Below are 27,618 nucleotides of genomic sequence, written 5' to 3'. Positions count from 1 at the left end.
CTGTCAAATTAGGCCTGAATAAAGACTGGGAATGTCTGGGTCACTACAAAAAATAATCTTCCCTCTGTTGATACTCATCCCTTCTTGTCTACTGTTGGGAATGGGCCACTTCCACCCTGATTGAATTGGCCTCGTTAGCACTGACCCCCCACTTGGGCAACTCCCATCTTTTCATGTGCTGTATTTTTATACCTGCCTATTGTATTTTCCACGTGGTGCATCTGATGAAGTGGGTTATAGCCCACAAAAACTTATGCCCAAATAAATTTGTTATTCTCTAAGGGTGCCACAAAGATTTCTTGTTGTTTTTGCTGATACAGACAGGCTACGTAGCCCTCTGAAACCTGTCATCATGTAATGGGTGACAGCTAAAAAGTGACAAGTTTTTAAAATGCTTATATACCAATGCTAGAAGTCTAAATAATAAGAGGAGTGAACTAGAGTGCCTTGTATTAAATTAGGATATTGATATAATAGGCGTCACAGAAACTTGGTGGAATGAGGATAATCAGTGGGACATAGTAATATGTACGAAGGCCAGAATTGGGGGGGGAAGGGCGCTTAAGGATTGGGTTTGCAAGGCCTCAGTCTTGCAAACTACTCCATGTGGCTGCACCGCTGAACCAACACCAATGAAGTCAACAGGGCTCCGTGCGAGCACAGGGGTCTGCCCACATGGAATAACATTTATAATCGGGTCATTATTCACTCTTAGAACAACTTACGCATGATAAATATTAAAAATCGTTTACAATTATATTTGTTGAGTGGCAGCGTTTTGGGAGTGTTCTTGGAATTTGGGTTAACTATTTGAATAAAATTATCTGATACCAGTCATTGTTTCTTTATCAGATTAAAAATCTTCATTTGTATTCTGAAAATTGGAATGCTCTGATGTGCCCCTTCAAGCCCTGTCCAGATTTTATGTAAAAGTTGTAAAGAGGTGGAGAGGCGTACCTGGACCCTGAATACTTTAACAGCTGCGTTTGGATTAGCGCGTTATTGCCCCAGTCTGTGCTGGGTACGTCTACACTGCAGTTCGACACCTGTGGGGTCGGTACGTGCCAGCTGTCTCCGGCACGCAGGGTTTGGGTCACAGGGCTGTTTAACTGTGATGTAGAGGTTCAAGTGCTTGCACTCTGGGACCCTCCCATCTCGCACGATCCTAGAACCCAGGCTTCAGCCTGAGCCCAAACATCTACATCACAGTTAAACAGCCCCTTGGCTCAAGCCCCACAAGTTTGAGTCAGCTGGCATGGGCCAGCCGGAGGTTTCTAATTGCAGGGTAAACATACTCACTAAGGCGCCTATCTTGCAAAAAAACATATGCATGCCTTTAACTTCACACCCATTGGTAGTCTTACTGAAGACAAATGGGACTACTCAGATGCATAGAGTTAAGCATGCATGTAAGTCTTTGTGGGATCAGGAGCTAAGCACCTATGTGTTTTTTCTAGTAGTCTAGTCATAGACAGCCCTAGTTATTGTGATTCAGCTACTGCCTTTGGAAAATTATTCCATTGACTAACTGATCACACTGTTGGAAAATGTTTCTGAATTTTTAACTTGAATTTTTCAGGGTATTACTACTTCTTGTTCCACCCTTAATCTCCTAAAATAGTTGGCTTCCCCTTTTGAAGTCATTGTTACCAAAGCCATGTCTATGCTACAAAAATATCCATTTGTGTCAGCAGTGGGTGTGGTTGAACCAGTGCAGAACAGAGTACAGCTCAAGTGTGGACAAGGACAAACCATGTTCAGCACATTTTCAGAAACTGGTTAAAATTAGGGCTGTCAAGTGATTAAAAAAATTAATCGTGATTAATCGAGTGATTTAAAAAATTTATTGCGCGATTAATCACACTGTTGAACAATAATAGAATACTATTTATTTAAATATTTTTGGATGTTTTCTACATTTTCAAATATATTTATTTCAGTTACAACAGAATACAAAGTGTACGGTGCTCATTTTATATTTATTTTTATTACAAGTATTTGCAATGAAAAAAAACAAAAGAAATAGTATTTTTCAAAGCACCTAATACAAGGACTGTAGTGCAATCTCTTTATCATGAAAGTTGAATTTAAAAATGTAGAATTATGTATTTTTTAAAAATGCATTCAAAAATAAAACAATGTAAAATTTTGGAGCCTGCAAGTCCACTCAGTCCTACTTCTTGTTCAGACAATCACTCAGACAAACAAGTTTGTTTACATTTGTAGGAGATAATGCTGCCTGCTTGTTGTTTACAATATCATCTGAAAGTGAGAACAGGTGTTCTCATGGCACTGTTGCAGCCAGTGTTGCAAGATGTTTACGTGCAAGATGCGCTAAAGATTCATATGTCCCTTCATGCTTCAACCACTATTCCAGGGTACATGTGTCCATGTTGATGATGGGTTCTGCTCGATAACAATCCAAAGCAGTGTGGACCCATGCATGTTCATGTTCATTATCTGAGTCAGATGCCACCAGCAGAAGATGGATTTTCTTTTTTGGAGGTTCAGGTTTTGTAGGTTCCGCATCAGAGTGTTGCTCTTTTACGACTTCTGAAAGCATGCTCCGTGCCTCGTCTCTCTCAGATTTTGTAAGGCATTTTAAATTCTTAAACCTTGAGTTGAGTGCTGTAGCTATCTTTAGAAAGTTCACATTGGTATCTTCTTTGCATTTTGTCAAACTTGCAGTGAAAGTGTTCTTAAAATGAACAACATGTGCTGGGTCATCATCCAAGACTGCTATAACATGAAATATATGGCAGAATGCAGGTAAAACAGAGCAGGGGACATACAATTTCCCCCAAGGAGTTCAGTCACAAATTTAATTAATGCATTATTTTTTTAACAAGCGTCATCAGCATGGAAGCACATCCTCTGGAATGGTGGTCGAAGCAGGAAGGGGCATATGAACGTTTGGCATATCTGGCATATAAATGCCTTGCAATGCCGGCTACAAAAGTGCCATGCAAATTCCTGTTCTCACTTTCTGGTGATATTGTAAGTAAGAAGAGGGCTGAACAGAGCCTAGAAGTCCACTCAGTTCTACTTCTTGAAGTTTTACATTTTGTTTTTGAGTGCAGTTATGTAACAAAAAAAAATATCTACGTTTGTAAGTTGCACTTTCACAACAAAGAGATTGCACTACAGTACTTGTGTGAGGTAAATTGAAAAATACTATTTTTTTATCCATTTTACAGTGTAAATATTTGTAATAAAAAAGAATATACACTTTGATTTCAATTACAACACAGAATACAATATGTATGAAAATGTAGAAAAACACCCAAAATACAGTATTTAATAAATTTCAAAACTGATTAATCATGATTAACTCAAAAAAGTTAATCGGGTGAGTTAACTGCGATTAATCAACAGCCCTAGTTAAATCCAAACGTTGCACCACTAAGAGCTTCAGAATGAAACAAACGATAAGAAGGAAGCTGACTTCATTAATTTTCAGTGTCCATACTGAGAAAAATGCAAAGAAAAACAAATTAAATAAAGAGCAAAAATCTCAGATGAATTAGTTTTAAAATTCTTTGCCTTTAACCGTCTATGATGGTGTTAGTAACATAGTTAAATAAATGTATTTGTTTACAAGATAGGATTTTTAAGTTGGCAGTGTCCCCTCAAGTTGCTTCTCTTTGAAGATCTGCATTTATTTCTTTGGATCCTTTCTTGGCAGGAATGTGTTGCATGTAGTTTTGAGCTTCTCAGAAAGCTAGTGAAGGGTGCGTATGGGACAGAGGTGGTGTGCCAACTTACAGCTGTCACCTACCTGGCCACCTTGTGATGACTTGATGTAGCTGCCCGCCTACATTTCCCATTTCGTATTTAGGATTATTTTCTCCCAAGTGAACTTTAATTTTTGGGACAGGGATAATCTCTCCATATATCTTTGTATAGCACCAAGCATAATGTGGCGCAGGCCCTGACTGGAGCTTCTGGCTGCTACAGTAATAAAAATAAACCTTCCTTTGGGCTTTTGCCTGTTTCTCTGATCTTTTGGAAGTATCTGTGCCTCCTCCATTGTGTCAATGAATTTGATCACTATACTTTTCTTTTCTCCTTCCTTATTGCTGGTAAAGATATCGAACAATACAGAGCTCAACACTGACCCCTTTGGAACTCTTCTTAATTCCATGTCTTGGATTTATGTTGTACCATTTCATTGCTCTCTGCTCACGATCCATCAGACAGCTTTGTGTCTTTTCTGCAGTATTCTTTGTTCTGATGTCTCTGTTAGACTCTCAAATGGGGCTTCATTGAAAGCTTTCCCAAGATCTAGATGTATTACGTTCTCTGCATTTCTTTTGCCCACCTGATACGTGACTGTAGTAAAGAAAGCTTTTGAATATTTAAGGCAGAGTATAATCTTTATGCAGGCATAGTGCCTAATTGCTCATTAAATTGCTCCCTTTTTGCTTCAGTATTGTTTTTCAGGATTGAAATTAGCCAAATGGGTTGGTAATTTTCTAGAGCTCCGTTTTTTTGCCCAAAAGAGGCTCCTGAGCAGGAGCTGTATGGTCACATTGGCTTAGGGCAAAGATGTGTGGCTACACTATGGTAAGACCATCATCTGGCAAACTGGCATAGAGAAATGATGTGATAATGGCACACTTCTCTCCTGAGCTTCGCTTTTAAAGGATACTCCTCAATGCCCTCAGTTATTATGTAACCCTACTTTTTTACTTAGATCTTCACTGTGCATTTCTGATTACATATATCCAGTATTTGGAAATGTAGGCCTGCAGTGTATAATTTTATAATTAAGATGCTGGACTGAGACTGAAGAGATCTGGGTTCTGTTCCCAGTTTTGCAATAGATTTCTTTTGTCACCTTGGGCAAGTCACTTAATTTCTCTCTGTCCGTCAGTTCTGATCTATAAATGGTGGCAGTAATACTTCACAGAAGGGTTGTGAGGATAAATTCACATAGTGTATGTGATATTATAGTGATGAGCACTATAGAAGAGCTTATAAAAATAAAAATTCTACTCTGGTCCAGAAGGTAGTACAGTAGTTTACAGAAAGCTAAAATTACTTCTGTGTCTTTTTGGTATGGTCTTTCTGCAGATGGGTTGGGGTGATCTGGGAGTGTTTGGAGAGCCCTCTAAAGAAACCCCTAACTTGGACCAGATGGCTTCAGAAGGGATGCTCTTCCCAAATTTCTACACTGCTAACCCTCTGTGCTCTCCGTGTAAGTAAACTTCAGTTTATACTACCATGTAAAATTGCCACCTTCTGAGAAGATTGGGATGTTTGCCAGCATCTTACATAAACTAGCAACCAAACCAGTGATTACCCTTAAGGCAGTGTTAGGATTTGGAGCTTTCATCTTGCATTTTGCTTCCTTTTAATTTTTTTCTTGAGGAAAAACTACAATCTTCTGTTAATACAAAACAGTATTTTAGTCATCAAAACATTTCATTTAAAGGATTTTTTTTTATTCTGTTTTAGCCTTCAGGCCTCTGCTGCTGAATTATTTCATCTCTTCCCTCTTCGGGGCAATCAGACAAAACAGTATCTAAATCTTTGTTGGACAAATCCAACAGGAAGGAAGCACACAATGGGCTTGATTCTTTTCTGTAGGCAGAACTTCCATTGACTTTGGGACTTTCATGCATGGAGCAACTATACGTTCCTGCCCATTGCCGTCATTGTTAGCCACTAAGAGATTTAGAGAGGGGGAAAAGGGACAAACCCATTTGAGTCCCATGTAGATTTTACATCTTTGTCACTGTGTCTGGTTCTTCAAGTCTGATTGCCAGCTGACAGCTAAAATATAAAGGAGAAAAGAGGACTTTCTGGGGCCTCCATTCAGGAAAATGTTTAACCATATGTTTAAGTCCAAACCCATTCAGGAAAGCACTAAAACACCTGCTTAAGTCCCATTTACTTCAGTAGGATTTAAGCAGATGCTTAAAGTTAAACATCTGCTTAACTACTTTCCTGAATCAGAGCCTTGACCTTTATCATGCTACAGATGGATACCTTGCCTTTGTTCATTGTAGAAGTAGATAAAATGGCTTTGCCAAGGCAAGATAATGAATGTAAATTTAGCAAATAACTGATTTATCTTAGCTAGATTAAGATGTCTCCCATATACTCACCCCAGAAATACTGTTTAAAGTTACTTGGACAGAATGGCAGCTGCATTTCCTATCTGGAGGTGGTCACGTTTCAGTAGTGGGTAAACTGCTTTCTGCACACAAGGGCCAGATTCCAATCTCAGTGGAACTGGAGTAACTCCATTAACATCAGTGGTGTCACTTTGGATTTATGCTAGTGTGGCTGTTATCAGAATCTGGCCAAGTACGTACATCACTTTAGGATCCTTTGGGTTGATGATTACTCTTATCAGCTAAACAGTAATATATAGCAGAAATTCCCTACAATCTCCAGTCGTTATGCGGTCATCAGCCAAAACATGACCTCTAAAGCAGATAATTTGTATAAAGAAAATAGGACACCCTATTCATGCTTTCTTTGTTTTGATTGTTTTATCTGCAGCACGGGCAGCGCTGTTGACGGGACGTCTCCCCATCAGGAATGGGTTCTACACCACGAATGCACATGCCAGAAATGGTGCGAACATCCGTGCTGCTTCTCCTGGAAATGCTTTTTCTTCCTTTATTCTTTGCCTTTTCGCTTAGCAGCAGGCATGGCTGAATATTGGCATTTGGCTCTGTGTTCTCCCTTCATGGGTTTTCCAGGAGGTACATTTTCAGAGTGACAACAAGGGATTGGCATGTAGCTCCACTGCACTTAATAAGAACAGGTGTGAAGTCTATTGCTTCTTACACATGATGCTGGAAAGGACGGACATCGCCAAATGTTCGCATTAAGCAAAAAGACCTAAGTTAAAATGTTAATCTGTTTGCTTCTGCTGGCTGAGATGTTGTTTCCTTGGGTGGGCTAATAAACATTGAGTGAAAGAAGAAAAGTGACATGGGATATGGTGTTAACGTCCTAGGTTAAGAACAAGCTGTTTAAAATCCAGTCTGTCATGGGGTTTACTAATCACTACTGGGACACCTCCTTGTAGTTCATCTGGGGATTAGCTCTTGACCAGTGTAATGCCCCCTCCTTCAGTTGCTCATCCCACAGTCTCTCTCTCTCTGGACTCGGGTTGCTCCCTCTTTTGATCCGCTAGCCAGTCAGTGCCACTTTTCCAGTGGCCAGTAGGGGAATCCAGGCCTGCCCACTACTCGGGGTTCCAGTCCAGGGACACTATGCCCAGCAACCACAGTCTGCTCCAGCTCTAACCTTGTTGCCAATTCCATGGGCTTTTTCCTGCCTTTCTTCCCTATCTTCTGGCCCCCCTCTTCTCCCTGTGGCTATGTCACCCTCCCCTTGGGTTCTTGCCAGAGTCTGTATTCTAAGGCAGGATCCCAGGTCTTACCCCCTCTCAGGCCACCTCCTCATCTCTGATCAATTGCCTTCCTCACTAGGGAGTGACTGCAGAGCTCCTCCCTGCAGCCCTTCTCCTCCCACCAACTTCCTCTCTTTAGAAGCCTATCCCAACTCCTCCTCCAGCAGGGCTTCATCAGCTGTTAGGCCTTAGTAGTCCCTGCCTTGCTTCCTGATGCAGCCTGTCCTGTAAGGTTAATTGGCCATTTTTAACAGGTTCAAGTCTTGTGTGGGGCGAACACCGTATCATACAGTCTTACAGAAGTAAACCTTTCCCAGCCAGTTAAACAAGGACAGTTACATAACACGATGCTGCCTGCCAGGAGAGCTCTCCTCCAGAACTCATGAAGGAATGTACCTGCTCAGAATGTCTTTGGGTTGATCTAGTTGGTGTCTAGTTCTAAAATTAGAGGTGCTTTATGAGACCATGCATTCTGGGCACACACAGCTACCTATTGGTTCACACTGTCCATCAGTAGGAGAACTTGGGTATCTCCTAACTCACTGACGGTTGTGCCCTGTGTTCTCAACTACAAAATATTGGAGGCATGCTATTTTGGATCAGCCAGTGCATTTTGAGCAAGTCCATTTGTCCTTTATTTAATTAATCCTTTGACTTATAAAAATGCACTAATTGTAGATAACTTCAAGCAGTTTGTCAAAAGTATAAACCAAACGGCCCCAATTTGCTCTCCTTACGGCCACCCCTACCTGCATCTACACTGTCCCTCCAGCCATCAAAGGCTGCATGTGTGAAGGGCTCTCTTACCTGGGTCAGTGAGTTTGCTGAGTCAGCTTGTTTCCAGACCTGGTGGGCTGGAGAATTTGAATCCTATACTATAGTATTGTTGGACCCTTGAACTAGCCCAATTTTTGGTCCAAATAAGCTTATAGGGATGTGTCCATAAGTTTTCATGACCTGCTCGCTAGCCTTAGTGATGAGTTAAAAAACATGTTCTTGTTTTATACAGCCTATACGCCACAAGAGATAGTAGGGGGAATCCCAGATTCTGAGCTGCTGCTTCCAGAATTGCTGAAGAAGGCGGGATATGTCAGTAAGATCATTGGCAAATGGTAAACTTGTCTTGAGATTCCTTGTTTGTATGTGTGTGTGATTTAGTAATGCGGAGAGATTGGGAGAACCAGAGTCTGAAAAAAACTTTTCAAGCTCAAACAGCTGTCTTTTCAAATCTGGGCAGGATCTTCCCACCTGCTGTGATTAATTTCTGAATAGAGTGCTACTGATTTATAGATAGATATAGCAAAAAAAGGCCCTCAACCCTTTGTGCTTTCATTCAGCACCACATTGTGTTCATTTTCATCAGAAATCACAGCGATGATCTGTTGGAGCATGTCCCTTGCCCTCTACAATTTTTTGTCTTTGGCCCCTGCTGTATATCATTGATCCTCTGCAGATAAGTCTGACTTGTAAACTGTCGGCTTTTTCTTTTTTTAAGCAGCGGAATGTTAGGATAGAAATGAAGATACAGTCACATGAAGGAAACATGCTTGATATTAGACAGAGCTACAGAGAAGAGTGATGGCCTAATCTAGCAGAGAAAAGGGTAAATAAATAGACAGCGAAAGAGTATTGACCAAAGATCTGAGTGAACTACATCCCAAGAATTTTAAAAGAACTAAGGGCTTGATCCTGTTCTCATTGAAGTCACTGACAAAACTCCATTGACTCTTATGGGTGCAGGCCCATATCTTAGCAAAGGAAACATAAGAACTTGTGAACCTAATCTTCAATAAATCATGGCAGTCAGGAGAGATACCTGGCAACTAAATGCAACTGTGGTTCCTGTGCAGGGTAGGAGGGAAAAGCTGGAGAGCTGCCAAACAAATACAATAGGCTTCTTTGATGGGATTACTATTGTAAAAGTTGAAGAGAAGCCAGCGGGCATAGAACATATGAATTTCAATAAAGAACTTCTGTGATGTGATTGAGTCCCATTGGGTTTCTAGGTCTCCATGCTGGTAATTCACAATTCATAGTAGTACTATGTAATAAATAAATGCATAAATAATAAACTTCAAAACTGCATAGATACCAACTTGATATAACATGTTTAACAAACAGAGTGATTGTTAATAATTCAACCTTCAAGTGGGGACCAGTATTAAGGTAGTCAGTTATGGAATCCATATTATTTAACAATATTAACAATATAAAGAAAGGTATAGATTCAACTGTGATCAAATTTTCCAGCAGCACAGAAATTGGAAGGGAAGTAAATGAATCTAAGACGGTGAATTATTTATTAGCCCAAATCCAAACAACAAAGTGGCCAGGAAAAATCGGATCAGTGGGCTGAGTGCATTGAGATGCATTCAGTGCTAATAAATGTAAATTCATACAGCTAGGGAAAGGAAATAAGCAGCACAAATACATATTGGTTCCAGACAGTTATCTGGAAAGCAGCGAGTCTGGAAAACCTTCTAGTGATAATAAAAAGCAAAGTAAACATGAACTCACAATGCAGTGCCGTTGTGAACCTAAGAATTGCAGTACATCAGCTGCTTCAGAGAAGGGTGCTGGCAGATGTGAGATAATCTGACCCCATTAAAGTTTCATCATAACCCCTATTGGTTAGCAACTGGTTTAAGCCTTAAGCATGAGGTTTTATGTCTCTCTTAACCTTCTCTTTTAAGTATTTGCTATTACAACTCTGAATATTATTTGCAGCTTTGTTATAGCCATGTTGGTCCCAGGATATTAGAGAGACAGATGGGTGAGTGGTGGGACCTTCTACCACCTGTGGAGGGTGAGGAACCCCAGTGGGCTAGCCTGTACACCACCCTGGACCCATGGCCTGCCGGGGATATCAGTTGGTGGCTCCTTCATAGAGCCGTGAACATGAGTGTGTACCTAGCACAGTTCACCCCCATCCCCGACGCCCGTCCCTTTTGCTGCTTGAGGTGCATGCCTATCTAGAATGTGCCAGGTTGCAGCCTCTAATCCAACTCCTCCAGAACCTGTTGAGGTTCTGGCTGCACTTTTCCCCACATCTATTCATATATGCCCACCCAGTCCGTGGCCCCACAAGGTAGTGAGACCTCCTCGTCAATCTCCTTCTGGCACTGGTCAAAATAGCCATCTTCAGCACCAGGAGGAGGATGCTGGATGGGGAGGTGCTTTGCGACTGTGGGGCCTATTTCTGTTCCTCCCTTGGCTCACTCATCCAGGCAGAGTTCCTCTGGGTGGCGTCCACTGGCTCCTTGGACAGCTTTGAGTAGCAGGTGGGTGCTGTCTGGGGTTCTCTGCTTGGTGTCCCCTTCTGGATCCCTAGTTTTGAATCTGTGACCTCTACTGCCTGCCCTGTTGTTTCTTCGTTGTCCCCCATATTCAGTTGAGTCCCAGGTCCAGTGACTCCTCCCCAAAGGTTGGGAGGCGCCTTTAGATGCGGACGGGCTTGCTCCCCTCTGCCTCCCAGAATTTCAATAGGGCCTTTTATTGGGCCAACTTCTGTTGGTGAGAGACACAAGCTTTTGAATTTACGCAGAACTCTTCAATTCTGGGAAAGATGCTCAGAGTGTCTCAGTTAAATAAAAGGTGAAAAAGATAAGGAGTTAACACATGTCGCAAGAGGCCACTCAAAGTGAAGTTAACAATTGAAGGAGAAAAGAGGGTTTATGGGTTCCAGATTGTTGTAAATGAGACATAAATCCAGTGTCTTTATGAAGCCCATGATTTTTGCTGTCTAGCAGAGTTATGAATTTAAAAGCTTCCAGGCTCATCTTTTGAAGGTGTTTGTGCAGAGGACTGAGAGGTCAGACATGGAGTGATTGTTCTGTAAATAGTGTTTGCCCATAGATGATAGGGTGTTTTTGTCTTTTATCATTTTTCTGTGTGAGTTCATTTGACAGCATAGTGACAGTCTGGTTTCAACCACACCGTTGCTATTGGGACATTTAGTGCACTGGATGAGGAAACCATATGTTGTGATCGGCATGTGTAGGAACCATAGATCTTGAAAGGTGTGTTGTGGGGGTGTTGATCATCGCAACAGGTGGACATATGCCTGCAGGTTTTGCATCTGTTGTTCTGGAAGGGTCTAGCGGTGTGTCCTGGTCTGTAGGGAGCTTGCCTCTGATGATGAGTTTGGCAGGGTTGGGGGCATTGTTTGAAGGCCAGAAGAGGGAGTTCAGGAAAGATTTCTTTCAACATGTGGTCCACATCAAGTATGGGTTGTAGTTGTTTGATGATACCCTGTATGGGTTCCAGTGTGGGGTGGTAAATGACAACTAGGAGTGTACAGTTGTGGGGGCGGAGGGGGAGTGTTTGCTGTATTGAAGAAGGTTCTTTTGGCGTATTTGGGTGGCCCATTCCATGATGTGATCTACTTCTCCTGCGGAGTGTCCTTGTGCGGTAAAGGTAGTTTTAAGTGTGCTGAGGTATGTATCCTGGACTTTCTCGATGGGGCATACTCTGTGGTATCTGAATTCCTGACTATGGGTAACAGATGTCTTGGTGTGTTTGGGTTGGTTACTGGATTGGTGAAGGTAGGTGTGGTGATCTGGGGATTTCTTATATATGTAGTTGTCTGTAGGGCTCCATTGTTGAAGTTGATCATGGTGTCCAGGAAGCTGGTGCTGGTGTGGGAATGTTTTAGGGAAAGTTTGATGGATGGGTGCTGGTTGTTGAAGTTGTAGTGGTAATCTTTGAGGGAGTTTAAGTCCTCTGTCCAGAGGATGAAAATATCATCATTGTATCTCAGATATATCATTGGTTTTGTGGTGCATTTGTCCAGAAATTCTTCCTCAAACTGACCCATGAAGAGGCTGGGCAAACACAAAGAAAACCTGCACAACACCTTCAAAAGACGAGCCTGGGAGCTTAAATTCATAACTCTGATAGACCCCAAAAATCATGGACTTAATAAAAAGAAAAGGAGTACTTTTGGCACCTTAGAGACTAACAAATTTATTTGAGCATAAGCTTTCGTGAGCTACAGCTCACTTCATCGGATGCATGCAGTGGAAAATACAGTGGGGAGATTTATATACATAGAGAACATGAAACAATGGGTGTTACCATACACACTGTAACAAGAGTGATCACTTAAGGTGAGCTATTACCAGCAGGAGAGCAGGGGGGAAAAAATCCTTTTCTAGTGATAATCAAGGTGGGCCATTTCCAGCAGTTGACAAGAACGTCTGAGGAACAGTGAGGGGTTGGGGGAGGGGATAAACATGGGGAAATAGTTTTACTTTGTGTAATGACCCATCCACTCCCAGTCTCTATTCAAGCCTAAGTTAATTGTATCCAGTTTTCAAATTAATTCCAATTCAGCAGTCTCTCCTTGGAGTCTGTTTTTGAAGTTTTTTTGTTGAAATATTGCCACTTTTAGGTCTGTAATCGAGTGACCAAAGAGATTGAAGTGTTCTTCGACTGGTTTTTGAATGTTATAATTTTTGACATCTGATTTGTGTCCGTTTATTCTTTTACGTAGAGACTGTCCAGTTTGACCAATGTACATGACAGAGGGGCATTGCTGGCACGTGATGGCATAGATCACATTGGTAGATGTGCAGGTGAACGAGCCTCTGATAGTGTGGCTGATGTGATTAGGCCCTATGATGGTGTCCCTTGAATAGATCTGTGGACACAGTTGGCAACGGGCTTTGTTGCAAGGATAGGTTCCTGGGTTAGTGGTTCTGTTGTGTGATGTGTGGTTGCTGGTGAGTATTTGCTTCAGGTTGGGGGGCTGTCTGTAAGCAACGACTGGCCTGTCTCCTAAGATCTGTGAGAGTGATGGGTCGTCCTTCAGAATAGGTTGTAGATCCTTGATGATGCGTTGGAGAGGTTTTAGTTGGGGACTGAAGGTGATGGCTAGTGGCATTCTGTTATTTTCTTTGTTGGGCCTGTCCTGTAGTAGGTGACTTCTGGGTATTCTTCTGGCTCTGTCAATCTGTTTCTTCACTTCAGCAGGTGGGTATTGTAGTTGTAAGAATGCTTGATAGATAAAGATACTGGATTTATGGCTCACTATAAAAATCTGGAACGCACAAACCCTCGTTTTGTCCTTCAGTTGTGGAGGTGTTTACCACCCACTTCACCTTGAATGATCTCTTGCAACATATGTTAACTCCTTATCTGTTCTACGCTGTAGTTACACTCTGAGCACTTTTCTCAGAGCTTCTCTCTCTCACCAACAGAAGTTGGTCCTATAAAAGATATTATCTCACTCCCCTTGTCTCTTTGAATTTTATGTTATCCTTGTAAATCTTCAGTCCCTCTGAATCTTGCCAAGTTCTTGGCCTCAGTGACATCCCAGGGCAGTGAGTTCTACAGTCATATTATGCTCAGTGTTGTTAAATGCAAAGTAATGCACATTGGAAAACATAATCCTAATTATACATATAAAATGATGGGGTCTAATTTAGCTGTTACCACTCAAGAAAGAGATTTTGGAGTCATTGTGGCTATTTCTCTGAAAACATCCAATTAATGTGCAGCAGCCATCAAAAAAGCTAACAGAATGTTGGAAATCATTAATAAAGGGATTGATAATAAGACAGAAAATATCATATTGCCTCTATATAAATCCATGGTACACCCACATCTTGAATACTGCATACAGATGTGGTCACCCCATCTCAAAAAAAAGATAGGTTTGAAATGAAAAAGGTTCAGAAAAGGGCAACAAAAATGATTAGGGACAGCTGGAACAGCTTCCATATGAGGAGAAATTAATAAGACTTGGACTTTTCATCTTGGAAAAGAGACAAATAATGGGGGAATATGATCGAGGTCTATAAAATCATGACTGGTGTTGAGAAAGTAAATAAGGAAATGTTATTTACTCCTTCTCATAACACAAGAACGAGGGGTCACCCAATGAAATTAATAGGCATTTGTTTAAAACAAACAAAAGGAAATATTTCTTCACACAACGCAGAGTCAACCTGTGGAACTCCTTGCCAGCGGATGTTGTTAAGGCAAAAATCATAACAGGGTTCAAAAAAGAACAAGATAAATTCATGGAGGATATATCCATTGATGGACCTTAGCTAAAATGAGCAGGAAAGCTGGGAATGAGCGACGGGATGAATCACTTGATGATGACCTGTTCTGTTCATTCCCTCTGGGGCACCTGGCATTGACCACTGTTGGAAGACAGGGTATTGGGCTAAATGGACCTTTGGTCTGACCCAGTATGGCCATTCTTATTATGTGTTGGGTGGTAAAAGTATTCCCCTTGCTCAGTTTTGAATTTACTGACTTTGAGTTTCATTGACTTCCCTCATTCTTGTGTTATGAGAGAGGGAGAACAGGAGCATCTAATCTACCTTCTCTAACTCATTTATTTATTTTATTTTGTATGCTTTCCTCATATTCCTTCTTATTTGCCTCCTTTGTAAACTATCCCACTTTTTAAAATCTCTCTGCATATCAGATTTTCCGTTCCCCTAGTCACTGTGAAGATAGCGAGGGGTATTTTTGTTGTGGTGTGTGTGCGTATGTATGTGGGGATTCCACATGTAAAACGAGGGATATTTGTGGTTCTAATTTACACAGCCAGCATGTGACTGGATCAGGAATCGTGAGGCTAAATTAGTGTCTGGTGTAATACCATTGATCTCATTGGGTTTACGCCAGGGACTAATTTAATCCAATGAGTGCACTTCCGGTCCCCAAATTTTAGAGACGATACAAAAGAGGGCAACAGAACCGATCCATGAGTTAAAGACAAAGACGTATGAGGAAAGACTGAAGTGACACATGCATGTTCAGCTAGAAATTTCTCCAGTTGAGACAGTGAGAGAATGACCATCTATAAATACTTTCACAAATGAAGGAAGTGAGTTATTCACAGTCCCAGAAGATGTGGAAGGAAAGGAGCAGTAGCCTGAAGCTAAAGAAAGAAAGTTTAAATTGCATATCCAGGACAATGCTGTTAACAGAAGCTTGCTTGTGTGTGGTGGGGGGGGGGCTGGCTTTCATATGTACATTCTAAGGGTCTCATTGCCATTTACACTAAAGCCCCATTACACCACTCTGGCAGCATAAAGGGCCTTAAAGTAAATGTAATTGTAAATTACACACACTTTGTGGCCCCTTTACACAATTTACTGGTGTAGAAGAGCTTTGGTGTAAATGAGACTTAAGCCCTAAATTAATTATTATATGTATTTTTGCTCTGTTCTGGGCAGCTCTACCTAAGGCACCATCATCACAAATAATCAACATGTTTAGAGAGAAGAGAAGTTGGACATTGACTTAATGAAGCTACTGGAACAGTGGCAGGGATTTCTGTAATCTCCTTGAATGCACGTTTTTGTCTAGTCATTATTTATTTGGCTACCTAGAGTACTGTAACTAATCACCTGAAGTTTTCCTTTAGCATCATTGAAAGATATTTCTTTCTACACAGTTCTGATAAGATTACTATTTACTCCTTTGCAATGGACTCCTGAACTCTTTGTGGCTTTTGTTCCTAGGCATCTGGGTCACAGACCCCAATTCCACCCCTTGAAGCATGGATTTGATGAATGGTTTGGATCTCCTAATTGCCATTTTGGACCTTACGATAACAAAGCCACCCCAAACATCCCTGTTTACAGGGACAGGGAAATGATTGGCAGGTAATTCAGCTGTTTGTTCCAGGGCTCATTTAAAAAAAATATTTTGGAAGTTGTCAACGGCTTGTTTTCTTTGCTTTCCCTGTGGTCTTACTCAGCTGTCCTGTGGTCTACTGAAAGATGAGCATTCAATCAGTAAGCTATCTTCAGTTAGGAGAGGCTGGATCAGACACAGCAGTAACACCATGGCTTGGTTGGATGGGCAGCAATCTCCAGAAACCTCACACCATGACAAGAGTTATTGGACATGAGCGAAGGAAATGTCAGTCATCAGGGATGAACTGGTTCAAATCCAGTAACTCCCCACTTAACGTCCTCTCTCTTAACGTTGTTTCAATCTTATGTCCCTGCTCCATTACAGAACATGCTTGTTTAAAGTTGTTCAATGCTCCCCTATAATGTCGTTTGGCCACCTGCTTTGTCCACAGCTGGCAGCCCCCCTATGCACCCTCCCCCCAGCACTTCCCGCTCGCCGGTGGACCCTGCAGATCAGCGCCTTCCCCCTGCTCCCCCCACCTCCTGCTCGCGGCAACCAGCTGTCTTGCGGCTTTCAGAAGGCTGGGGGGAGAAGCGGAGATGCGGTGGGCAGCCTTCCCACTCCTTCCCCTGCCTCCTGAATGCTGGGTTAGGGTTAGAGCATTTGTCACTTGGAGTAGGAGATTTTTGCAGCTGAGAGGGCAAGTCAAGATGGGACACTTGGAGGAGTACGGTGTTGAATGAAGAAGGATCTTGGCAGCCAGAGGGACTCAGAGCGTTTGTGTCTGGGCAACACCTGCTAGATCTTCCAGCTTCCTTTCTCACTCCCAGATTTACCTTCTTATTGAGAGAGATCCACGATCCAGTGGTTAAAGCACAGGGATAAGAAACAAATTCCTGAGTTCTAAGCCTGTCTCTCATATTGTGTCTCAGTTTTCCCATCTGTAAAATGGGAACGTTAATAGTGCCCTACTTTTATGGGGTTGTTCATGGTTTTTAAAGCACCTTGAAGATTATAAGCACTAGATCTGTGCTAAATTTTAGTCTGAACTCCTCAGCTGTTCCCTGCTGGGATCCTGGCATCCTCATCCCAACCTCAAAAGACGAACTTAAAGCCCAGCTGCTTTAGTGCTGGGCTTTTATCTGACATCTTGCTTTTTAATGATGGAATGCTCTGGTGCTCAAGTGTGAAAGGCTTCAAAGGCCAGTGCACTTAAGGAAGGGAAAGGGAGTGCCCAAAATTCCCTTACATGCCAGAGTGTTCATATATTCAAACCAGGTATTGCACCAGGCATTTCTCACAAGCGATGCAGCTAACTTCAAGGGTGAATGTTGGCTGCCAGGGGTTGTGGCAGGCTAGAGAGCCAAGAACAAAGTGCATGTTGCTAAAATGTGCTCATGGACCACAAATAGGCCATTGCCGCTCTAACCCATCTCCCACAGGTGCTCATCCAACTATGCCTCTTTTGGAACATGATTCCATTCCCTTACTGAAGGCGTTTTTATATCTCCCCTCCCTGTTTGTGGTAATCCTTTCTATGTTTTCATCGTGACATCCCACCATTGCCTCTGACCTTGCAATTTCACTATTCTCTCCTAACCTTAAAAAAAACATAATGAACTTCTTTTCAGTTTCTGAAGAGAAATGGCTGGTTACATACCTTGTGAGTCTCTGCCCTTTTGTTGAGTAACAACAATGACCTGCCCATACAAGTAATAGGGAAGAACAGCCCTTTTGTTCTGTGTTACATGGGTATTAATTTTTTTCCCTGGTTCTGCTTTATTTTAAGATATTATGAAGATTTCAAAATTGATCTGAAGACAGGGGAAGCAAACTTAACTCAGATCTACTTACAGGTATTATACATTTTCTTTCAACTTTATAACCCACAGCGCTTTTTTGTTACTTTTGGTTGAGAGTTTTAGGTGGCAGAGGATGATCCTGTTAACATTAATTTCTGTTGTCATTTACAGGAAGCTCTTGACTTTATTAGCAGGCAGCAATCCAGTCAACAGCCGTTCTTTCTCTATTGGGCTATTGATGCCACTCATGCTCCTGTTTATGCGTCCAAACATTTCTTGGGCACTAGCCAGAGAGGGTTGTAAGTCTCCTTTTATTTGATTTATGCTGCCTAATGTGATAGTGGAAAACCACAGCAATATTTATTGGACTGAAGTAACATAGATCACTTGTTAAAAGTGTGTGTGCGTGCATGCATGTGTAAATACACATACTAGGTAGCATGGAATTTCCTTTAGTATTTTTTTTTCCCAAAAAGACCGTGTCTAGTTTGATCTTTAATATATTTGTTGTAAGCCAAAGTAAAGATCATGTGACCCAAATGTAGGCGAAATCTAAGCTCCCTGGCCCACTGTGTGAGTGATGAAATGCTGTTCCGTGGAATGGGTGCTTTTGTTAGTCTCTTGACATAGTTTGATTAGAGCCTGGTTTAAAAGCCTATAAATCAGAACAGCAAACAGGCTCCACATCATGGAAAATGCAATTTACAGTGGGGGAAGGATAGCTCTGTGGATATAATGGACCTTGCTTTTAAGATCACAATTTCAAACTAGCGTCTATAAACAAAATTATTAGCCTCAGCTCATGGCAAAAGTGGCCTCTCGTTATACCTGGCTTCATTTATCTCAAATATCTCAAATATCTGGTCTTTGTCCAAAAATGCTCAGATCTGAGCAAATTGGAGAGTCTGAATATCCAAGAGAGGCTGGTTTCTGCAGATTAAAAAGACATAAGTTACGAAGTGACACTGGTAAACTTCTATTATGGTACCTGATGTGTAGGTGAATTATTTCCCTCTTCAGCACAATTAATTCAGTATTCTTGTGGGCTGTAATGGAGTGCTTTATGTTCTGTAAGACTACCTGGTTTAAACTGTTTCTCCTCCTTTACTGGCTTGCATATTTGTAATCTCTACTGTCTCAGATATGGTGATGCAGTGCGAGAAATTGATGACAGCATTGGGAAAATCCTAAAGTCCCTTCAAAACCTGAGCATCAGTGAGAACACTTTTGTGTTTTTCACATCTGATAATGGAGCTGCTCTTATTTCAGCACCTAAACAAGGTAAGTGTCTAATGAACAGAGCTGGACCTCAAGCTCGGAAGTCCAGATCCAAACAGTCTCAGAGTTTGAAGACAAAGATATCTGAGGTTTTGGTTTGGTCCCTTGTATATAAGAGAAGCTTTGAAGTTCAGGAGTGTTCAGCATTAGAATTCTGCCTCCAGTCCGTGCTTGTGTTAGTTGCTCACCTGGGCACACTCCTATTTAGACAAGCACATGTGCCTTCTGTACTGTGCCCCGGTGCTGATGGGTATTTTTTTTTTTTTTTTACTCTTAAAAGCAGTACATTAGCTGCCTACCAACTGTATTTTTGCTCCCACCTTCTCTCTTAATCTGTTATTGGTAGTGTGTGTGCGGAAAGTGACATATACAGGGAAGTGCTAAGTCTCCTGTACTAGTTAATTAGAAAGACAAGTTAGAGGGCCATTATCAAATGCATATCTGAGTTTTCTGGATCATTATAAAAGATCCAGGAGTCCCAGTGTGTTTAGCTCTATGAAACGATATCAAGGAGAGTAAACGTTCCCTGCCATGGACAGCTTTGCTGCACTTCTCAGTTTTTCTCTTGTTTTCAAGCTAGTATCCTTGAGCAAACTGATTTTATTTCCCCCCCCCCCCTTTTTTTTTTTCCCATTTGGAGGTCAGGTAGTCTAGTGATGATCAGGCCACGAGATGGGAGGCTCCTAAGTTCTAACCTTAGCTGGGCCACTGAATCTGTGTGGCCTTGGGCAAAACACGTGACTCTCCGGGCTGTTCCTTGGTCAGTGCAGTTGTAAGGCTGCATAAAATGTGGGGACCTTCCCTGCCAACCAGCTGCTGTCTCTGAGCAGAGCTTTCCTGGGGAAATAAAATGTAATCTCGCTTTTGTCGTCATCATGTCTATCTCTAGTGAAACTCCTCTCTTAAAAGGGCACTAGAAAATCACTCGTCAGTCTGAAAATGTTCATCAAATCATAGAAATGTAGGACCGGAAGGGACCTCGAGAGCTCATTTAGCCCACCCACCTGTGCAGAGGCAGCACCAAGTTTCCCTAGATCAATGGTCACCAACCAATCGATTTCAATCGACTGGTCAATCCTGGAGACTCTCCCAGTCGATTGCGATCTCCAGTGGTGCAGCGGGGCTGCTGCTAAGGCAGGCTTCTGGCCAGCCCCAGCTCCAGGCCACTCTCAGAAGCAATAGCACGCCCCTGCAGCTCCGGGGGGAGGAGAGAGGGCAGGCATCTCCGTGCGCTGCTTCTGACTGCAAGCACCACCCCTACAGCTCCCATTGGAACTGTAGTCAATGGGAGCTGCCGGGACAGTGCCTGCAGAGTTGGGCAGTGCGCGGAGCCACATGCCCCCCACCAGGGGCCACAGGGGCGTGTTTGCCCCTTCCGGGAGTGGCATGGGCCTGGGGCAGGTAAGGATCCTGCCTTAGCCCCGCTGCACCACCAACCAGGAGCTGCCCAAGGTAAGTGCCGCCCAACTGGAGCTCACACCCTGAACCCCCTCCAGGAGACAGCACCCCATACCCCCTCTTGCACCCTTGACCCATCCCTAACCCCCTGCCGAGAGCCAGCACCCTGCACCCAACACTCTGCCCCAGCCTGGAGTCCCCTCCTGAACCCGGAGTCCCTCCCAGACCCTGCACCCCTCTTGCACCCCAACACTCTGCCCCAGCCTGGAGCCCCCTCCTGCATCCAAACTCCCTCCCAGAGCTTGCACCCCCTCACTGCCTCCTGCACCCCAACCCCTGGCCCCAGGCTCAGCCCGGAGCCCCCTCCAGCCCTGCAAAGCCCTCGGCCCCAACCCCCTGCCCCAGCCCTGTGAAAGTGAGTGAGGGTGGGGGAGAGTGAGTGATGGAGGAGGGCGGGGAATGAAGGGAGCAGGGCAGGGCTTCGGGGAAGGGGCGGGGCCTTGGGGAAGGGATGGGGTGGATCCTGGTTTGCCTTTAAATTCAAAAAGTGATCTTGGATGTAAGAAGGTTGGAGACCATCCCTGACAGGTGGTTGTCTAACCTGTTCTTAAAACCCTCCAGTGATGCGGTTTCCACAGTCTGCCTTGGTCACCTGTTCCAGTGCTTAACTATTCTTACAGTTAGAAAGTTTTTCCTAATATCTAACCTAAATCTCCCTTGCTGCAGATAAAGTTCATTCTTGTCCTGCCTCCAGTGGACATGGAGAACAGTTGATCATTGTCCTCTTTGTAAGAGCCCATAACGTATCTGAAGACTTATCAGGTCTCCGCTCAGTCTTTTCCCAAGACTAAACATACCCAGTTTTTTTAACCTTTCCTCACAGGTCAGGTTTTCTAAATCTTTTATCATTTTTGTAGCTCTCATTTGGACTCTCTCGTTTGTCCAGGTCTTTCTAAAAGTGTGTCATCCAGAACTAGAGACAGTACTCCAAGTGAGGCCTCACCAGTGCCAAGTAGAACAAGACAGTTACTGCCCATATCTTAGATCCGACACTCCTGTTAATACACGCCAGAATGATACTGGCCTTTTTTGCACCTCTATCCCATTGTTGACTCATATTAAATGTGTGATCAATTTTTACCTCTTTCACTCACAAGAAACATTTAAGATTCCTATAAATGAAAGAAGTTAGCAAAAAAATCTTTTTGGTTTGTTTCCTTTGTGCATTTGATAGCATTCCCTATCTAGTCTACTAATCTGTCAGTTTCTCCCCTGCTGAAAAGACCTTCACAAGCATCCACAGGAAAAACATGATCATGTTTATCAATTTTCTTTCCTGTAGGAGGTAGCAATGGTCGCTTTCTGTGTGGTAAACAAACCACTTTTGAAGGTGGGATGAGGGAGCCAGCTATTGCTTGGTGGCCAGGCCAGATACCTGCAGGACACGTAAGTAAGACACGTAAGGACACTTAACAATTTTAGGCCCAATCCAATGACAGCTGAAGTCAATGGAAGGAGTCCCATTGGCTTCAATGGTCTTTGGTTCAGGGCTCTTAGCACATTCTCAATGGAATCACTGTGTCAAAACCTGGGATCTAATTAAGTAAAGAATTGGTTGATGTATATCATAAGATCAGTTAATTACATTATTGCAATCTTATACCATGAATGTACATGACTGGATTTTTTATGAACACCAAAGGCTTTGACTTTAGCTAGCAGGTACCTTTTTGTTTTCCTGGTCTGTTTAACCCCTTCACTTTTGTTGGATCAGACCTCTGAATGTTTAGTGGCGTATTGATGCGATCAAATGGAATGCAAGGACATTCCGGTTAATGTGTGTCCTGCTGCAGTGGAGGAACATGCTTTCTGGACATATTCTGTGTCTCCTGCAGCATCAAGTGATTTTAAACCTGACACTTCTGTTTTCTGTGGCTAGATAGCAGTTTCACTCCGGGAGGTAGAACACCACTTCTTTAGATGCATCTGAAGAAGTGGTGGTTTACCCATGAAAGCTTATGCCCAAATAAATCTGTTAGTCTTTAAAGTGCCACCAGACTCCTTGTGTTTTTGTGGATACAGACTAACATGGCTACCCCCTGATATCAGGGAGGTAGGTCTGTGTACCAGAATGTTTCTATTTCCTGCCTGCACAAAGATTAAAATGATACTCATTCTAAAATAATCCTCAGGTGGTAATACCAGCATGTGCAGGAAATTGTCCCAGTACTCATTAAAGAAAGATCTAATCAACTCTCCATGCAGCAGGATTCCTGTTAAATAATATGCATTCCCTCCCCTTTGTAGATGTCTTTTATTCAGAAAGAAGTGATACTTCCTCAACTCGACACTGTGCCCAAGATCGCAAAATATTTATAATATTTATTTTTCTAATTTACATTCCTTTTCAATGTTGTAAATCCGTTACATCGGATAAAGATCATTTATAGAGCATATTTAGAGGCCACTGTCAATTTGGCTTAAAATTTGGAGCACAAGAGTGATTTGAGTTTGTCATTTTTAAAGGTTTTACAAAACCTAATAGGAATGTTTTTATGATTCTTTAAAATTTGAAATGAAAACAGTTTGTTTGAATTTAAACATTCCCATGAAGTCCTTGCAAGCCAAGCATAAGTAACCTTGGACTAGTGCATGAGTACACGAAATTGAAACTGACTATTTTGTTTTGTATGTACAAACTGAGTAAAGTGCCAAAAGTAAACAACCATCATAAATGGGGACAGGTACATTAGATATGAAAAAATAACTCTAAGATATAATTAGGAACAAAGGCAAGGAAATTTTTTTTTTGCAATAACTTAACAACAGTAATCTTGTACATGCAGTATAGCTAGCTATTTTATGTGATGGTAAGAAGTGTTTGCCACAGATTGGAGCTCAGTGTGGTAGTTTGTGGTGAATTGCTTGTTGTTTTAGAAACAGCTGAAAGTTTAACCTAAATTTGTATGATCAACCATTTATGTATGGTTAACACATTGGCACCGAATGAGGTGCCATACTACCATGGGTGCACACACAAAGGCCCCGGTTTGGGAAGCTACCTCTATTTAGAAAAGCTCTTATGTATATGATTAACTTTAAGCGCATGCTTAAGTTGTCTTATAAGACAGATTCTCAGCTGGTGTAAATCGTCGAGCTCCATTGATGTATCTGCCTTACTTGATTTTAATAACACTTGAGTAAATGCTTAACTTTAGGCATACACTTAATTCCTTGCTTGATTTGGCCCCATTTCAGGAAACTGGCCACCAAATGGTTACATGTATAGCGGTCTGATCCTGAGAGAGGTTATGATCCCACAATTCCCACTGGGCTCAGACTGCTTTTCAAACCCATGGTCCATAATGTGCTGCTTCATTCTGTGTTGTGGATGTGCTAGCATGAGTGATATCTTTAAATAAATACATAATAACAGATATTGATAGGTCTTCTATGCTTGTATTCTTGCAATCAAGGCTCCTGCAGTCTGATGCCCACAGCAGAACTGTCCTCAGGTGAGAAGTACAGCATTGCTTCAGGTTTTTGGGTAGTGCAACTCTGCCGTTGCCTTCTAGTATTACAGTCGCATGTATAGTTTTTATCATGCTATTTCTCAACAATTGCCTTTTCTAGACATAGTAGGTGGAGAGCTCCCTTCTACAGTTTTGTGCCTATTTTACCTATCGTATGTTGAAGTTACAGACTTTATATGGTTTATTGTAAATCCAAACTAATTAGCCCATGTTCCACTTATTCTGAGTGGCTGCAAGAAATGTCACGTTACTCGTAAGCCTCAAAGGTGATAGAGAAAGAAGCTGAGGTCTTCTCTGCACCTACAGAGCAACGACTGCTGGACAATGTCAGTGGAAGCTTTTACCTTCCCAACCTGACCAGGAGGGAGGAGTCAGAGGTTAATTCAGAGTTAGTGCCCATGTAATCATCGAATTCTCTGGTAAATCAGTCCGGAGCTTTGCCTTCCAGGATTAGTGCTGGTGGTTTTTATATGGACACAAGTCCACCAGGAATTGGAGTGAACCACAAACTGTTTCATAGAAATGACCAAACATCTATCAGATGATGACAACTTTTGGTTACTGTTGGCTGAGGCCACGTTCAAAGCCTTAACCTGCTGTTGAAAGTTTCCCTATCCTGTTGCCTGTGCCATTCAGTTGCTCAGTCCCGCCAAACTACTGGAGTTAGTCCTTCTCTGGAAGGGTCATGTCTCCTTGTTGGTAGTCAATTTGATAAATGCAGACTAATGCACATTGGAAAACATAATCCTGACTATACATACAAAATGATGGTATATAAATTAGCTGTTACCACTCAAGAAAAGATCTTGGAGTCATTGCTGATAGTTCTCTGAAAACATGCGCTAAAAGTGTAGCAGTAGTCAAAAAAGTGAACAATATTAGGATCCGTTAAGAAAGGGATAGATAATAAGACAGAAAACATCATAATGCCACTATATAAATCCATGGTACGCCCACACCTTCAGTACTGCATGCAGTTTTGGTCACCCCATATCAAAAATACTATATTAGAATTTGAAAAAGTACCGAGAAGGGCAACAAAAATGATGAGGGGTATGGAACAGCTTCTGTATGAGGAGAGATTAAAAGACTTGGACTTTTCAGCTTGGAAAAGAGACGACTAAGGGGGGATGTGACAGAGGTCTATAAAATCATGACTGCTGTGGAGAAAGTTAATAGGGAAGTATTATTTACTCCTTTACATAATATAAGAGGGGACCACCCAATGAAATTAATGGGCAGCAGGTTTAAGAGAAACATAGGGAAGTATTTCTTCACGCAGCGCACAGTCAACCTGTGGAACTCTTTGCCATGGGATATTGTGAAGGCCAGAACTATAACAGAGTTCAAAAAAGAATTTGGTAAGTTAATGGAGGATACATCCATTGATAGCTATTAGCCAACATGGTCAGGGATGCAAACTCATTTTCTGAGTGTCCCTAGCCTCTGATTGACAGAAGCTGGGAGTGGACAATATTGGATGGATCAGTGATTGCCTGTTCTGTTCATTCCCTCTGGGGCACCTGGCATTGGCTACTGTCAGAAGACAGGATACTGGGCTAGATGAGCCATTGGTCTGACCCAGTGTGGCCATTATGTTCTTATGCTGACAATCTTACTGACTTGTAGTTTGTTTTTTTTTAGTGGGTGTATTTCTTTATTTCAAATAAAAGGAATATTGAGTAGAAATTATAAAGTGGACGGTTCTAATAAGAACATCAGTAGTGCTATAGGTAACCAGTTTGGGGCGGGGTGGGGGTCATGCCACAGGAGGCTGCTGCTGGTGTTGGCATCAAAATTCAGTTCCTTTTGGCTCCACGTTTTGGCATGTTTATTCATACACAAATCCCCTTTCTGTAGCTTCCTCCCCCGCTCCATTTTCCAGGTGAATTCATAACAAATCAACATTTTAAACATTCCCTGCATCACATCTGCCTTCTGGAAGGATCCAGCTGAAAGAAATTCATATTCTGCTGGTATTTGAATCCTTCTCCTTCTCTCTTTCTGCATGCCTCCTCCCCTTCTCTCCCCAGTTCCTGCTCCCTGAAGGAGAAAAGAACATATCAACCCAAAGACAGCATTGCAACCTTTTCTTCACTATCTCCCATGGGGCGCAAATTGAAATTGAATTAGACAGGGATATCAGGTCTGCTCGCTGTGATAACTGTAAAAGGATTTTATTTAAAAACACCCTGACATTTGTTCACCCAGTTTCAAATATTTAGCTTTTCTCCTTTCCTTTCCTGGCGGGGGCGACTTTATTAATTGTCGCCTTTGATTCACAGTTAAAGCTTGAAAGTGCTGATAACAGCAGTGGTGACTATTTCTTCCCGCAACGTGGCCCACAGCAAAAGGATTTCATTTTCTTAAAGACGTTATGTGTTCACCGAGAGTTTATTTTTTTTAAAAAAAGGGGGGGGAGAGCCCTTCTTACGTGCGTAATGCCAGCTGTTCCTCACTGATAGGAGGAATATCTGATCTCTCTCTTCTTTTATATGTTATTTATTTTCTCTGGGCTGTTACTCTCTCTGGATTTTTATTTTTCTTTTCATAAGAAAAAATGGAAGAGGCAACTAGAACGAGAGTGCTGTTGAGAGGAGAAAATGGTAATTTTAAAAAAAATTCTCTGAAAATGCTTCACAGTTTTTATAAATATTAACCTTTTTTATTTTTTTCCCTCTCTTTGTGGTGCTGCAGAGCACAGATAAATCCAACTGGCTGTGGCACTGGTGTTTAATTTCCTTAAGAAGTTTTCTCTGCTTCACGGAAGAACGTTGTCTGAGACCAGAAACGTAACTGGATGATTAAAGGGAGTCATCTACATCAGGTTATGTTTAATAAAGGCCGGTACAAGAAGTCAGTGGTGGCCTAATAGGACTGTCACAGTGTATAAATTTAGGTAGTACTAGAGGCCTACGTCTCAGCTTGGCTATTGCTTCTTGCTGTCTGTTAGCCAAAAGATTTAGGTGACAGGATTGAGTGGCAACATGAAAAGTGATTTTTTTTTTATTTGCCTTATAAACTGTGAAAGGCCTAATTACAAAGTCTTACATGCTAGCTGTCCTGTTCATTCCTGCTGCAGCAGGAGTACATGGAGAGCAGGCACGTTAATAACTATATCATGTGCCAAATATCCCCTTTATTCATCTCTCAAATCCTTCACGTGGCATTTCTCCAACCTCACAATGCCTGCCACGTGCAAAGGGTAAATAGCAGGGGGCGAACATACGAGACACTCAGCACCTCCTGGTGTGTGAAGTTGTCCACCTTTGTCAGGAACGGCTGTGATAGCTTCTTTGAAGGAGGATAACCTTGTTGTTGTTTAGTGTCAGGACCGGCTCGAGGCACCAGCAAAGCAAGGACGTGCTGGGGTGGCACAATTCCAGGGGCGGCGTTCCGGCTCTCCCCCCCACCCCCTTTTTTTGTTGTTGCTTGGGCAGTTGCTCTCTCGGAGCTTGGGGTGGCAAATTTTTTTGCTAGGGCCAGCAAAAAACCGAGAGCCGGCCCTGTTTAATGTCTGCACTCTTAACATGTGCACAGCCCTTTACAAAACACCCACACACACGGCAAGATCCTTGCTCTAAGGAGCTGACAATCTAGAGGGTATGTCTACACTGCAGCTCGGGGT

The 27,618-nt window shown here is 42.3% G+C and overlaps 1 protein-coding gene across 11 annotated transcripts in view; it reads left to right on the top strand.

Moving 5' to 3' along the window:
- The window catches only part of GALNS (galactosamine (N-acetyl)-6-sulfatase), a 78,933-nt gene that overhangs the window by 1,859 nt on the left and 49,456 nt on the right, over nucleotides 1-27,618 (top strand). For 10 of the 11 annotated variants that reach the window (XM_073308197.1, XM_073308194.1, XM_073308203.1 and 7 more), the window contains exons 2-9: nucleotides 5,077-5,200; nucleotides 6,514-6,588; nucleotides 8,385-8,487; nucleotides 15,862-16,005; nucleotides 17,769-17,835; nucleotides 17,953-18,080; nucleotides 18,923-19,062; nucleotides 21,800-21,903. In XM_073308197.1, the coding sequence (XP_073164298.1) occupies nucleotides 5,077-5,200; nucleotides 6,514-6,588; nucleotides 8,385-8,487; nucleotides 15,862-16,005; nucleotides 17,769-17,835; nucleotides 17,953-18,080; nucleotides 18,923-19,062; nucleotides 21,800-21,903 (885 nt within the window). Of the gene's footprint in view, nucleotides 1-5,076; nucleotides 5,201-6,513; nucleotides 8,488-15,861; nucleotides 16,006-17,768; nucleotides 17,836-17,952; nucleotides 18,081-18,922; nucleotides 19,063-21,799; nucleotides 21,904-27,618 lie in introns of all 11 variants that reach the window. The other variant, XM_073308205.1, reaches the window with a different exon arrangement.

Source organism: Lepidochelys kempii, chromosome 12 (assembly GCF_965140265.1).
Source record: "Lepidochelys kempii isolate rLepKem1 chromosome 12, rLepKem1.hap2, whole genome shotgun sequence".
Classification (NCBI taxonomy): Eukaryota; Metazoa; Chordata; order Testudines; family Cheloniidae; genus Lepidochelys; species Lepidochelys kempii.
This window is presented reverse-complemented; position numbering and strand designations above follow the sequence as displayed.